The sequence below is a fragment of the Alligator mississippiensis genome, chromosome 11 (genome assembly GCF_030867095.1).
Source record: "Alligator mississippiensis isolate rAllMis1 chromosome 11, rAllMis1, whole genome shotgun sequence".
NCBI classification, from domain to species: Eukaryota; Metazoa; Chordata; order Crocodylia; family Alligatoridae; genus Alligator; species Alligator mississippiensis.
The window spans coordinates 50701662-50716938 of record NC_081834.1 but is presented as its reverse complement, the minus strand read 5'-3'; the positions used below and the strand labels follow the sequence as shown (position 1 = coordinate 50716938).

General features: G+C 41.2%; 1 protein-coding gene across 1 annotated transcript in view; it reads right to left on the bottom strand.

Moving 5' to 3' along the window:
• The window catches only part of LOC102558641 (olfactomedin-4), a 64523-nt gene that overhangs the window by 7510 nt on the left and 41736 nt on the right, over positions 1-15277 (bottom strand). Inside the window, exons 2-4 of the mRNA XM_059714047.1 lie at positions 7307-7459; positions 1409-1621; positions 347-500 (exon numbers count right to left, since the gene is read on the bottom strand). Coding sequence (XP_059570030.1) covers positions 347-500; positions 1409-1621; positions 7307-7459 — 520 coding nt within the window. The remainder of the gene's footprint in view (positions 1-346; positions 501-1408; positions 1622-7306; positions 7460-15277) is intronic.

Here is a 15277-nt window from a genome sequence, read left to right as displayed (position 1 = left end):
ATCCACATGGTCCATATCGCTTTCACAGAAGCTAGTAAAATCAGAGCTGGTCAGAAACCCCACAGTTAGGAAGTGTTTGTAAGAGAGAGCAGTAAACTTTTTCTTTTTTTATTTTTTTTGGTGCTTTCCATTTGGAAAAGAGTAAGAATTGGTGAAAGTATTTGTCTTCTACTCTCATATTATTTTCATATTAACCTATTGCCAAAAATGTTAGTAGGTGTCTGGTGAATGCTTCATAAGTTGTTTATTATCATTCTCATTATATGTAATATTAATAATCAGTTAATTCACTCATCCTCCTACTTTTCACATTTCTTCCTGTGCGGTCAATAAAATCAGTGCTTACCTGGTGCAAAATAGGGTGGTTCTGTGGTCTTACTGCTGTTCTCTTCACATGCCTTCAGCTGATTCTGCAGATTTACAATTTGTCGACGAATTGCAAGGACATTGTTTTTGTCCATTAATTCAAGATCATTTACTATCATAGTCAGATTCTTGATCTAGACAAACAAAAATTCAGAATTAAATTTTGTATTAATTTTAGGAAGACTTTCTCATTTCACAGATGCTGCAGGACGCGTTTTTTAGGATATGTTTGAATATGTTTTAGAATAAGTTTGATTATGCCTAACAAGGAAATGCTTGTAATTCTGAAACTCACTTGTGTTCCATAATGCAAAATACTGCATTACAAATAATAGAATCATAGGTTGGAAAAGGCCCCAAAAGGTCATGTTGTCCAATCCCGTACATGAAAACAGGAATGCTATTCCTGCCCATTAACGCTTACTCCACTATGAACTTTTACTTAAAATGTTACCTCCCCAAGTAAATAAAATTCTCTTATCTATGGCTAAAGAAGACAATGAAGAAATTAATTATATTTTACCTACTAATTGCTTTACCTTATTGTCATTATTCACTCCAGGTGAGTGATAAATTACACTCTTGAAAATATGATTAATTGTATGTTGGGAAGCTGAGTCTTTTCCAGTTCCTTATTTTATATTCATTGGGCTACAATCCTAGTAATGAGAAGTTAATTTTTAAATTATTTGGGTTAAAGAACAGGAGCTGACAGCCAGAGGAGTCTATAAATTCTATAAATTAATATTTCTTAAATAAGTTAGTACTTTTATTAAACAGGGCATTCAAAAACTTTAGCTTTCAGGCACACGAATAAAATGGAGGTCCTCATTTCCATTTTTGCCATATATAAAGAAGAAAAACTAAAATATTGTTAAGGCAGAGATTTTTTTTTTAAATTAAACCAAGGAAAATCCAGAATAATTCCACTGAGAACAACTGGAGGCAGTGATATAATGATGTTGTGATATAGCCAAGGGAAAAAAAATGTTTGTAATTTGAACCCTGAGTGGCTCAATAACACTTGTCCAGCTTCCAGTACCTCCACATATAGTTGTTCAACGATCACATTACTTCCAACAAGTGTCGATTTTAACTGAATAATTAGTTTCTCCATTTCTTTGATTTCAACTTTCAGTAACTGGAAGTCCAATTCAGTATAGGTACCACTTGTCTTCTCCATAAGTTCCACCCTTATAGTTAGATTTTGGATTTTTTGTTCATACACCTCCATTGCTTTTATGTACTGTGTAACCTAAAAGGCAAGCAAAGTTTCCAATTCAGTTTAGCAAATATAACATGGATGTTTGACACCTTTATTCCACAAGCACACAAATTGAATCAGGCCTACATACACATAACATACCATATTTGGCTTTTGTTGCAAATTTGGCTTTTGTTTTGACCTGTGCAATCCTACCCAAGTCTCATAAGGAATACTTGGCTTTAATTGAGAACAGAATGTGCTGATAAACTTTTATTCCTCATCCATGTTTCCTCTAGAAGGTAACTTTTATCCCAGTTTTGTGTAGAATTTATGGGGCTAGATTCTAGCAGATAACTGCAGTGATGACTTAATATGAAGGACTTAACTGAAGAATTTTAGTGACCTGAGAAATATGAAAGAGGTCTCCAAATTCTGATATTTCTTTCCATTGACTACAAGGAATACTAGATCAGAGAGCATTTTATATCTTTTCTTCATTAGAGCTCTTTGGATCCCCTTAAAATTATAGTTTTAGCTCTATATACTTTTAAAAATACACTGATTTGTCCATCCTGAAACTAGTTTAAGTTAAAGCTATTTGAGACGAAAAAATATTTTTTATCTTTAGCTTGAATAACTTATACAGCCAGTTCTTCAGCTGTAGAACTTTTAAAAAGATGGTTGGATAAATACACTTTCAAACATGTATCTGTTAATGTAAAGGTCACCTTGCAAATAATGTCAAGAGCAATGTCAAGAGCTTTATATAGATTTGGAATTTTTTCTAGAAAATCAGAGTTCCACAAAAATTAACAGTTTGGGAAAAATATAATTCTCCTATATGTTCCAGATTACTTTTAAAATGTGCCCATTTGCCTTTAAATGATTCTGATGTAGTTGCAAAATTGAAGGATTTCTCAACAGCCCACTAGTAGCTCTGAAATTATGGCCTAAGAAGAAATGTCTGTTGTATGCCCCATATTTTCAGATGCTTACGATCCCTTTAAATATTGCCTTTCTGTCTGAAATTGCATTTACATATGTTCAGCCCCAAAATTTAAAAATCAATTTGATCAGAAATTAAATGTGTTTCACTTGTCAATAAAGTTTCTGTTGTATTTTAAACATGAGCATAGCTCCTAGATGTTCTTTTAAAAATTTGACATGGAGAAAGTTTTCATTAAAACCAAAACTTTGCTGTCCTTGTGTTATATTGTCCAGATACCCAACTGAGACTGTGGAACAACTACAAAATAAACCTTCTTTAAATAATTCTTTCTACTGGACTTTGATAGTTTACTAAGTGGTACATATACACTCATGCTGGACAGATCTGCTCAATTCAGCTCATAATTCTGTTTTTGTATTGAATCTCAGTGATTTGTCTGAAAAAGCATAGTCTAAGTAAAGAACACGCTCTTTTCGGAACTGTAATTTTCTATGCAACTATATCTCAACTACCTTGCAAATACGAACAAGCCCTTTGTGCATGATTCCTTATGTATATAAAAATATTTCATGAGCCATCTTAGACTCTTAGACATACAATTTATGCATTCCCATGAATTTCAACTGGGGTTTTAAACTGGTTTTCAAACTCAAATATGAACTAGTTCCTGAGCTGACATAATTTTGGGATGGCCCCACAGATTCTAATGGATCTGCAATAATTTACCCTAACCAAGAATCCAACACTTTGTCATTCCCAGTCCTGTATAAATGCAGGCTAAGGGATAATTAAACAATATATAGGTCCAAGGCACATCATCCCTCTAAATATTGCCTCTCTGTCTACTATTTATGCCTCTGGTATGAGCAAATGAACAAACCGCAGACAGTTAAAAGGGGCCCGGACTTCCTGTGGAGGAATTAACAGTTACAGTCTGTTTGCCAGCTTTTACTCCACATTAAGCAAAAGCTAAACCAAGGCATTTTTGCTCATAGGTAAAACAGCTTTGTCACAGTGTAGGTTTCACTTACTCCAAGATAAAAGCAGGCAGATGGACAGTTTCCACAAATCATCTACTCTGTGATAAGACCATGACCCCTTTTAATTCACTGCAGTTTGAACATTTGTCCTCCCCAAGGACACTGTCTTTCTGATGACTGTTCCATTGTATGGCAGTTAGACTCATTCACCCTTAACTCTTTGTAAAGACTGGTCTTGTGACTGTGGGGCTGGTTAGGCAACTGGTAAAAATATAGAAAATGGAGGATGCAAACTACTACACTAAAGTCACGTCAGTCAATCCACTAGATAATTACCCCTAAATGAATGGGTTTAAAAATCCACTGATATACATTACACTGGTCACATCTACACAAGATGTTTGCTGTGCAGTTGACTAATTAGCTATGCAGTAAACATCTTGGTGTCTACACCTGTTAGGGTGCATGAAACTAATAAGCTTGGCTAAAATTGATGAGTTTGTACACAGAAGCATACATGAAGACACTGCTTCAGCTGGCTGGGGCACAGGGTGCCACTGTGCAGGGCTAACCAGCAGGCAACCTCTGTGCTGAAGAACCCTTGTGCCCCAACCAGCCCCTCTGCGGCACATGGAGCCCGGTCGGAGCAGCCCTGGGCAGACAGGCTGACCCCCCAGGTTCCCTGCCTGCCCAGGCTGCTCTGACCAGGCTCCACGTGCTTTGCACAAATAAACTCTGAGCAATAAGCTCCAGAGTTTATTCATGCACATTAATCACATGTGTAAATGTGCCCACTGTAGTTGTCATTTGCCCTCAGACCATCTGGAGATAGCCATTTGGTCAACACAAACATACTATTACTTGCTCTCCAACCACCTAATGGCAAGGAAGAGTTTGGGCTAGCCCATGATAATGCAGTGTGCATCAGGGTGCAAAACTAATTCAAGTTGCATTGAGATATACAATCATCTGTCCATACCCTGACTCTGCCTTTGGGAGATTGTGCCTGACCCTCTTTGACAGGCCAACATACCATCTCAGAAATCCAACATGTAAACTATATTTTAGGATACACATCAGTAATCATTAGTGTCCACCCCAATACTCTTCACAGATACCTTAAATGGGGTGTAAGTAGTGCACAGGACCTTTACCTTTCCAGAACTAAAGTGAAGCTACTTTAGACATATTCAAGGATAATTCCTGCTATAGTTCTCCTTTTTCAAGTGTTATCACACTAAGGCCATGAAAAGGGCCAGGAAAAAAACAAAACTGTAATGTTCATTTATTGTACCATTAGTATTTATCAACACAGGTTTCTCAGCATGAAAACAGACACTCCTCCAACATGTAGGTCCTCCTCTTCACTAATGGTGGTTGTTAAAAAAAAAGTAGAATGGATTTTCAATGACTCTGGAATAAAATAACACTTAGGCACCTTAATTCACTTAGATACCAAACAGTAGGATAGAGTTTGGCCCATAGGGCTGCCTGTATATGTCCTTCAGTGCATTCTAATTGGAATGTGTTGGAGCTGATGTGATTAATCTGCTTTAGAAGTTTAATTTAGCTTTAGTTAAAGAAGGAGTGCTTTAACTAAGGAAGAGCAAATGAGATTTGGTTAAAGCATCCTGCTGCCATTTGTAAACAAGTGGGCATGTAATATATGTGACACTGCAGCATTTTAAGTAAAGTCTGTCTCTGAGAACTGCTCTAATCAAAATGCCCGCATCCCGCTTCCAAGCATGTATATAGGTAGCCTCCAGGCCTGCAGTTTGCCTAGTTATTTCAAATTTTACCGCAGTCCACTAGAAGTCCATATAGCATAAATGTAGGTCCAGATTGAAAAAATTAATCTTATTTGCATTCCCCAAAAGGTATGGGAGTGAGGGTTGGAGCCAGGGTTTTGATTCCGGTCACTCTCTGTCTATAGTATGAACTGGATTTTTTTTTTTTTTGGGTGGGGGGAGGTGTTATGACTTCAGTTTGTTTCTAATTGTATGCAGGAACAAAGAAGAATATTGGCAATGTATACCCAGGGGGATATCTACACATTTAGAAAGGTGAGAAACTCATTTGAAATATATGTCTACATTGAACAAGTACAAATATGCACTTGGATTAATGCCTCCTTCTTCCCCACATTTTTAAATTACTCCAACTCAAAAGGTTAATGGAGCAGAGCTGAGTAGCTTTCTTCTTTCTATAGACAACATAATACCTATGAACTTTTAAAACCTCTGTAATTAAATTAACCTCTAATGTGTTTGTTTTCATTTCTGGCCCCTGTGTGGCTCTTCACCTAGGATCGCATTTTGTAAGATTTGTCACACTGTATCTAGCTTGATGCATTGTAAGGCTGCCTGGCTGATCAATCACAGCAGGATGATGTTCAGTGAAGCTTGGGTTAGGTCAAGAATTTTCACTGTCTACAGCTGAAGTTGAAAACTGAGAGTCATATCCTAAAATGATGTGCACTGCTGCATTAACTTCAAGAGGGCTATATCATGCATGCCAGTAGAGTCTATCCACTTGCTTTTTTTAATAGGAAGCTGCTAGAGGTCTGAAAAAATCCTAAAATTCCAGCTATCGCTACTTATACTCTGATAAAACTCCCAATGCAGAGCTTTACTTCCATAGAAGATTGGCCTTAGGTGGGTCTCATGTCAGTCTCCCTGATCAAAAAGGCTTTGCAGAATTAATCCAAGTTTGAGCATAGGAATTATGGATCTGAACCTGATCTCTTGCCACCAATTACAATGTTGCTACTGAGCTGGCTGGGACCTCCATGTTAATACCTCATGGTCTTCCTAGATCATTATTGTCAAGTTATACATTCCTGCTAAAGTGATCCTGTCATTCAGAGGCACTGAGCTTTCTGTCAAATTGCTCTTCATATCTCTACTGACAACTGAATGTGTGTCAGTGAAGGTGTGTTAGCTTCAGTTATTTCAAAGCAAATTATTTTAATTGAAAATACATTTTTGTCAGATCCTGCTGCCTCCGGTTGTGTTTTTTATGCATAACTTCTTATCTGTTCTTGATTAACCAGAAGAGAGTTATGAATATTTATGGTTAGAATTTATAATGTAGTGCTGTGCCTTTTTCTCCTTATTAATTCGTGGACACTTCATTTCTTAAGATGCCTGGTTACTGGAGCAAACACTTTCCCCTGGACATGTAATTTAAGCTCTGAATTTCTCTCCCAACAAAAGTCAAATGCACATTCTTATAATCACAAGCTGTTTCACTCAGGGTACTTCAGCCATTGAGCTATTTGTGGGTTTACCTGGGTCTGTGAGATATGAATGCTTGTACCAAGGAACCCAAGTAGAATGAGGCTAAGGAGTTTATCTTGAACTAAAATGCATAACATGGTCATCTCATTGCTCAGCTTTCAGATGTTGAAATATCTTTCTTTTTCACCTGTTAAGACTATGGAGGAGACAGGAAATGTATTTTTACCCATTTCTTTAGTCTGGCCTGAATTGACCATTGCCTTCTTTTCCCTTGCTCCCTCCCCTAAGCTGGCTATGTACAAATAACAACACATAGGGTGCAGGGCTTCTGGCTTTCTATCAGATGGCATATAGTAATCACAAACAAACAAGTATTGTGCATACAATATGGTGTTGCAAAGAACCAATTCCATGGTATAAGGATGGATATTTTACACTTAATCACCTTGCAATCTTATATAACCCTTTTCTGAAAAGTACCAAATACTGCTGACTGCTATACTCTTATGATTACCCATTTTCCCATTAAACTATGACTGGTAAGTACATTAAAAGAACACCTTACTTTAGACAGTTCACTGTCAAATTTCTGTGACAGGGTTTGGGCTATGATTTCCAATTTTTCAACCTTCTGCACAGGAAATGTAGTATCTGGCAGGTACACAGAGCACTGGCATATTCCTTGGTCATCCAAAGAGCCTGACACGTTGGCAAATAGCTGTAATTACAAGTATATATAATAAAGTAAAAAAAAAAAAATCAATGTTTTACTTAGAATGAACAGGTAAAGTCTGACAATAGTAAGGAAAGGGTTAAGCTTTAATAATAATAATAATAATAATGATAATAATAATAATAACAGTAATGCCAGTAATTAGACAGGAAGCATTAGGATTTTTACATTTGTCTTCCAATGGATTCCAAGGTTCTTCTAATACTAATTAATTCAGCTTCACAACTCCTTTGTGGAAGTAGTTAAATACTATTATCATCATTTTTCACTTTAGGAAACATCTACATGATATGTTTACTGCACAGTTGGCTGATTATCAGGGATCCTGGTTTTCTCTGATTTAAAAAAATCCCAAATTTTCTGTTAAAAAAAGTAACCCCAAATCCACGTTTCCATGATTTAAAGGAAGCACCACAATTATATATATGTTTACTGCTTTGCTAATCAACATGGATCCCGGTTTTCTCTGATTAAAAAAAAAAATCCCCATTTTTTATATATATATCTCCACATTTTCCCATGATTAAAATTTAAAATGAAACACCACTATATATATATAGATATATATAGTGTGTATATATATCTATATATATAGTGGTGTTTCATTTTACATTTTAATCACGGAAAAATGTGGATTTGGGGTTACTTTTTTTTTTAATAGAAAATTTGGGATTTTTTTTTTTAAATCAGAGAAAACCGGGATCCATGCTGATTAGCCATGCAATAAACATTTCAGTGTCTACATGTGCATCCCTATTAGGCTAGAGTAAACTAATAGTAAATACAAGTATTATCCTGCTGCAAAGTTAAAAACTCTATAGCAGTGCATGTAGAGCCAGGAGGGAGCATCCCTGGACTGGCAGGCTGACTCCTGGGACCCCCTGCCAGCCAGGGCAGCTCCGACCTGGTTCCACGTGCTGTGCATGAATAAACTTTGGAGTTTATTGCTCCAGAGTTAATTATTCCTGGGCATACAATCAAATGGTGTGCCCAGGAGCAAACAACTCCAGATCAATAACCTCCAGAGTTCATTCATGCACAGTAATAACACATATAGACACTTCCACTGAGATACAGAAAGGTCCCTTCTAGTCCTATGGCCTACGTTTTCAAAAAAGTTAAGCAATTTTTCTCAAGGATAAGTGAGCACATGTCAGATCATAAAATAATAATAGCATTCACAAAAGACATTTAGATCTTACAGGTCCTGGATATACAACATAGTTATACCAGTGTAAATCACTTCTTGAACAACTGTTAAAAGGGAGCAGACACACTATATGCAGACCTATACAGCTGTAACTTATTAAAATCCAATGTAAGTAGCCCCAGGGGAAAAAGACACCAGTAACAACAATTCCATACAATTTACAAAGGTAGAAGTGACTTTTGTCTGCAGTTACCCTGGGGTAATCCTTTGTTCAATGCATATTACCTGCGCTCTTGCCACCTAGTGGTGGAACATGCTAATAGTACCTACTGCGGCAACTTCCCCCTGGATAAATTAGCACTTTTCCCTTCTGGGTCCCAGTGCAATTTGCATCAGTGTACACACCCAATGTAAATTATTATATTGCCAATGTATGACAAGTACAGGACCATATGGTGTATTTTTATTGATTTCAATGGCATTTGGACCAGACCCATTCAGTGGTTTTCATCCATAGACTTGTAAGTGCTTTATAGAGTCTGGTTTGGGTTTTACTGATAAACGATTCCATCAACATTGATCTTTCCCAAGAAGGATTTTTTTTTCAACTAAACCACATTTTCCAATGAGGAAATGTTTTATTTGCAATCCCTCCAATACTGGTTCTATACTCAGCCCTAAGCACATACAAAATTAAGGTTTAAAAGCTTAGACCAAGCTGTAATAGCTTATGTGCCCCTATTTTTCATTGCTGTTGCAGGATATTGAAGGGACTAGCAGCCATGCATCCCTGCCCCTTCCATCAGACAGTTCGTAGGCCCAATTTCCAAGACCTGATAGCAGTCTTCAAATATCTGAAGGCCGGCCATAAACAAGAAGGGAAACAACTTTTTAACCCTTTGATTGCAGAGGACAGAATGCTTAAGAACAACTTGAAATCTCAGCAAAGTAGGTTTAGATTAGATATCAGGAAAAAATGAAATCACTGATAGAACAGTGAGGTAGTAGAATAGACTGCCTGGGAAAGATGTAGAATCTCCTTCATTGGAGGTTTTAAAGTTTTTGGATAATCATTGCTCGCAGATGATTTAGGACTAGCAATGGCTGAAGTGTGCTGCAAAGAGCACCTGTTGGAAGAGGAGAAGAGCTCTTCACGCAAGAGCAGGTAGAAATCAGAGAGGACCATGATCTGCAGCAAGAGAATAAAACAGGGTGTATCTACGCATGAAATTACAGTAATGCAATAAACTCCAAAGCAGTTCACACCGGAGTTAACTGCTCCCAAGCATAGCATCTACACATGCACCCAGGACTGTAGCAATTTGAGTCAGAGTGGAGCAGGTCTCTGGCTGGCTAGGCTTACCAGGCACAATCTATGCAACCAGGCAGTGCCTACATGTGCATTTCAACACAGGAAAGTACTCTGCCATAAGATAATACCCACCCTGACAATACTATCTTACAGTGGAGTTAATTAGTTTACTGCACCCGAATACCAGTGCTCCTTCAGATGGTGGTGCTTTACTGGAGCTAATTAGTCTGCTCCAAAGTGAAGCACATGCATAGATGCACCCACAGAGTTTCACATCCATCTTGGCTATAAAAGAGTATTAAAGGAGCCAGGTTTGGTTTATGGAGGGGGTAGGAATGAAAAGGGAGTTCTGACTCTCCAGTCAGGATGTCTGATGCATGAATTTGTGTTTGTAATCTTCAGGTTGAGGTAGAAGAGTGAACGGTATCTGGTAGCCCCATGCTTCTGGGCATTGTTGGTCAGCAAATAAGAGCAGAAATAATTTATCTCCTCCTCCCTGCTACAGGTGTCAGAAAGGAGGTTTTGCCTTCCTTAATCACTGGGTGCTATCTGTAGCCAAAGCTGGGGATTTTGACTGAGGTGTGCCAATGCTTTTGCTGGCACTTAACCAACCCCAGATCCTAGACAGTCTTGCTTCTCCACTCAGGGTCAAACCAATTGCCATATTTTGGCATTGACCATGGGATTTTTTGCCTTTCTCTACAGCAGGAAGGATGTGTGGTAAGCTAGGACACCAATAACTTAGCACCTTTAGGATTTAAATGGTATAGCACATATCCATTGCAAAGACTTAGGCATCTACAGAGAATTTGGACTTAGGTGTATAAAGTGGCAGTTAGGGTTATTAACCCCTCAGTGGAGATACCTCTAGGAACTTAGCAAGTCAGTTTTAACAAGCCATGCATAAGCCAACTTTAGATAAGTTTGAAAATGCTGTTTCTGACTTGGAATCAGAGCAGAGATAAATAAACTTCTAAATAACCCAATTTCCAATCATGTGCATAAAAACCTAGAGCACAGCTCTTTCACATCCTAACTCTGATGTCTACTGCCTCTTATGCAAGAATAAATAAACACTGGCTATACCGTTGGTGCACTGTGAGGGGGACCACTTGCTTCTGGAGGATGAGTCAAGTATGGAGGCAGTGAAGTAGGATGAGAAGTCTAGAAGAAAAAAAATTAAGTCTCTTAGAATGTGGTCACTTCTTTGTCCCATTCATATTTATATCATGATTCCCCTCCCAAAAGCCCTTTCATATGGTCCTGTTTTCTTTGCACTTTGATTTTGATCCCAGCAGCAGTGGAACCACTTGATGTTTCTGACTGGCTGGTGAGGGAGTTAATTTTTCTTTTGATGCAACGTCTCTTCATTAAGTTTTTTTTTTCTTTTTATTAAAAACCAATCTGTATGCAATTATACAAATATAAATATATCAAGATAAAATGTTAGGGTAAATAATCCACATTTCTGAGACAGGGTTAGCCTTTTCATTGATTGCATACAACTTTTAACAAAATAAAAATATATAGTTGTGTAACACCCACACACTTGGGTTGTGTATGACAAAGCGTGTGCTTTTGGTTGTTGTGTATTGTGTTGTTCTATGTGTGTGGGTTTTTTATATTTGCACAAGATAACCCCTGTTGTTCTGGCCATGTGCTCTGCACATGGAAAGTTGGGGCCATGCATCTGGGCAAAACATGTAAAATCTTGTGGCCTTATTGTCCAAAGGAAGCAGTAGACTCTCCAGTCAGATTGAGTAAGAGAGGCTGGAGCATGGCACTCCTTAATTAGACAAGACATGGGTAACGTCATGCCAGGTATATAAGAACAATTAAACTAAGGGTTTGGTTGGTTGGTTGGTTGGTTGGTTGGTTGGTTGGTTGGTTTGGGGGAGGGGGTTGGGTTTTGTTGGTTTTGCGGGGGAGTTATTTTTTCTCTCTTGGGGATACCAAGAGCTGCACAGGTGAATTGGGAGCCAGAAAAGCTGATCTCCATGGGACAGCTCCCCCCCATCCCCCTTCACTGGAGAGGCAAGTGAAAGCTATATGAAAGGAAAGCCTCGGGGAGAGGGAAAGAGAAAGTCTGTCTTGGAGTTTGAGGCCCCATTTTCTCCCTTTTTAAAAAGTGGGATAATACTGTGAAGGTATTAATCCCTGGAGCAGATTGATCAGTATTGGTGACCCTGAGAGAGCTGGTGCACCCCCTGACAAGCCGTGCTTCCTGTTTATGTGATGGGCCGGGGGGGGGGGCAGGTGGAAGCACCAGTACCCGCCTGCAAGCGCCAGCTGGGGAGTGGGAGTGCCGGATGAAGTGCTGCGGCCACTTCTGGGAGCACCATGGCTGCTTCCTGGTTAGCGCGATCAGCCACGGGGAACACCCCCAGGTTGCTGACTGTTTGCTGGGGGGGGCATGTGCCCCTCCCCCCCCCAAGGTACCACCAGTCACCCATGCTGAGCAGGAATGAAATGCTGGCAGTTACTGGTCACAAGGGCCTGGCACCCTCTGTTTTGTAATTGTAGTGTCTCAGCATAGTGGTGTAGCTGAGACTGGATGCCCAAGCTGCAGCCATAGGCCTGGCCCCTTTTTGCTATTTCACAGCTATTGCATTGTAGCCTAGCTGTGTGGCTGAACTAGGGTTACCATATTTCCACTTCCAAAAAAACCTGACACCTATCAGGGGGCACTTCACACCCAACCTGCAGCCCCTCACCCTGCTGTTGCCTCTCAATCCTGACCCTTGGTGCTACCAGTGCCCCTCACTCGCAACCCACAGCCCCCTACCACCCCCAGTGTCCCTCCCAACTGCAGTGAGCACAGGCACCAGCCCTGCCAGCCTGGCCACAGAGCTCTCCACTGCCCTCAAGCCCCCCCTTAACCCCTTTTCTCTGCTATAGAGGCAGGTGCCTCTCCCCCTAGTCCCCCCACCCTGATGCAGCCCCAGTGCCAGGCAGCTTCCCCCAGCACTGACAGGCACCCCCTTACACCCCCTTCACCTCCACATCCCCTCCAACCCTGGCCCTCCAAGCCTGCTTCCCATCAACTTACCTGCATCCAGCTGCCAAGGCCGCTCCCACTATGATGCCTAGCTGCATGCCAGCTCTGTGTGTGTGTGCATGCGGACACATGTGGTACCCCCTGCCTCTAATCGCCCTCTCCCCACTCCCATTGGCAGAACCGAGCAAAATCCCAGACATTTGTTCAGATTAAAATAAAACAAACAAAAAACACCCAAACAGAGATTAGAGGACCCAAAAAGAGGACATGTCTGGGAAAACCAAGCCATAGGGTAACCCTAAACTGAACCTGAGCCATAAATTTGGCTGGCAGATTTGGGCCAGGGTGGAGCCTGGCATGATTTGAGCCAGGGCTGGCACTCCTTGTTTTTGATCCAGGCCTTAGTGAGGTATAGACCTGGGTGGCTTTTTCTGTGCAATCCAGGCCCAGTGAGATAGGCCTAGGACTTCTTCTGTCCTATTTGTAGTTTGTCCTAACTAAGCACTGAGGTTGGGTGCTAGTTGTAGGCTTGACCTTTCCTCCAACTATTTTGCAGATTTCTAAACCACAAAAGTGGGATTGGGACTAGGAATTTTGGGATGTGGTATGCTGACTAAAGCCACAGTTAACCCTTCACGGTCACCATGAGAAAGTGGAGGTCAGTGCTTTACCACTTCTCCAGGAGCAACAGAACCCCTTGCGATGCAGAAGGACCCATGCACTCGAGCATCTCCTCATGGTGCAGTGAACCCAAGGGAGCACCTCATAGGGCTCTTTAGTGTGGACCTCCACCTCTAGCCCATTGCTGAAGGACACATATAAGAGTGCAAGCCCCTGGAACTATCCTCTGGGGAGCCCCAATCTCAGACTGCCTGGGTATGACTGAAGCCTACCCAAGAGGGTGTCACCTATAGTTTTTGCTTTGCAGTTAGTGTTTTTAAATTATATTTTGGGGGGGGGGTTATGCTCTGTAATAAATTGGGGCTTTTTTTTCCTATGTTGAAATGGAACCTCAGTAACTCAACCCACCAATTTATCCAGCAGACCTCCACTGCATTTTTCTATAAGAATGGAAACTGCAGTAATGTTCACTGTTTACAAGGTAGTTTAATCAACTTTTCATGAAATAGGTAAACAAGAGGAGTTGGGACTAGATACATCAAGGAAGCAACTGCTATCCAGCCATACAAGAGCAAAGTTCTAGAAATGCAAATCAAAATACTCCACTCTTACAGAGCACCCCAAGAGCTCCAGTTGCTAACTGTGTGAAATTTTGGCAGCCTTTTCATTTAATTTCAGATTCAGGTGTTTCAACACTTCAAAACACCGAATCCAAAGTGAAATGCAGAGCTCTGAACCAGCTCAGAAATGAAACAGGCCATCTGAAATGTTTCAGAAATTTTCTGAAACAATTCAGATGTTTCTGAAACATTTTGGATGTTTCAGAGGCAGGCTTGCAGGGAAAGAGGGAGCGGGGGGGAGAGGACTGCTCTCATAGTGACACCTATAGCTGGCCAGTGACAACGATCTGTCCCTGAGGCTCCTTCCAGCCCCAGTGCTGAGGAATTGAACTGGGAGCTGGAGAATCAAACTGGGGGCTGAGGGAATGTTCAAGTCCCTGAACATTTCCCCAGTTCCTAGTTTGGTTCCCCAGCTCCTGGCTCTTTCCCCCAGATCTCTGATCACTTCCCCCAGCTCTTCCCATGGGGTTGGGACTATTTCTACAGCTGGCAGTGGCAGCTTGCTGAAACCTTGATCAGATCCGGGGGAATGATCAGAGAGCTGGGAATCGAACTGGGAGCTCCTGCTGACTGCTGGAGCTGCCCCAGCTCCCAGGCAATGCACGGCACCCTGCCAAACTGTGCTGCACCCCCATGATGGGGCAGTTGCTGTGCAGGTGCCAGGCAGGGGGTGGTGATCCCCACTGCCCCCCCACCTTGCACTGTGCAGGGGGGCTCTGCCATGAGCCCTCAGAGGCCACAATCGCTACTACCAAAGCTGGTGAGTGCAGGGCTTTAAAAAACAAACAAACTCTGTACTCACTGGCTGTGGAGCATGCAGATGACAGCAGGCTGCTGCTGCCTGCTGGGGCCAGTGCCAGTACCTGAGGTTGCCCAGTGCAGCCAATGCTGAGAACAACCCAGTGCTGGCGCTGGCCCCAGCTGGCAGTGGCAGCCTGCTGTCATCCCACATGCAGATCCAGGGGCCTGTGTTACCCAGGAGGGCTGCGGGGCTGTGCCAGACTCCTCCCAGGGGCAGCAGGCCCCTGGATCTGTGCGCAGAATGACAGCAGTCTGCCACTGCTGGCAAGTGATATGCATTTGCTTTGAACAGTTTGAGGTG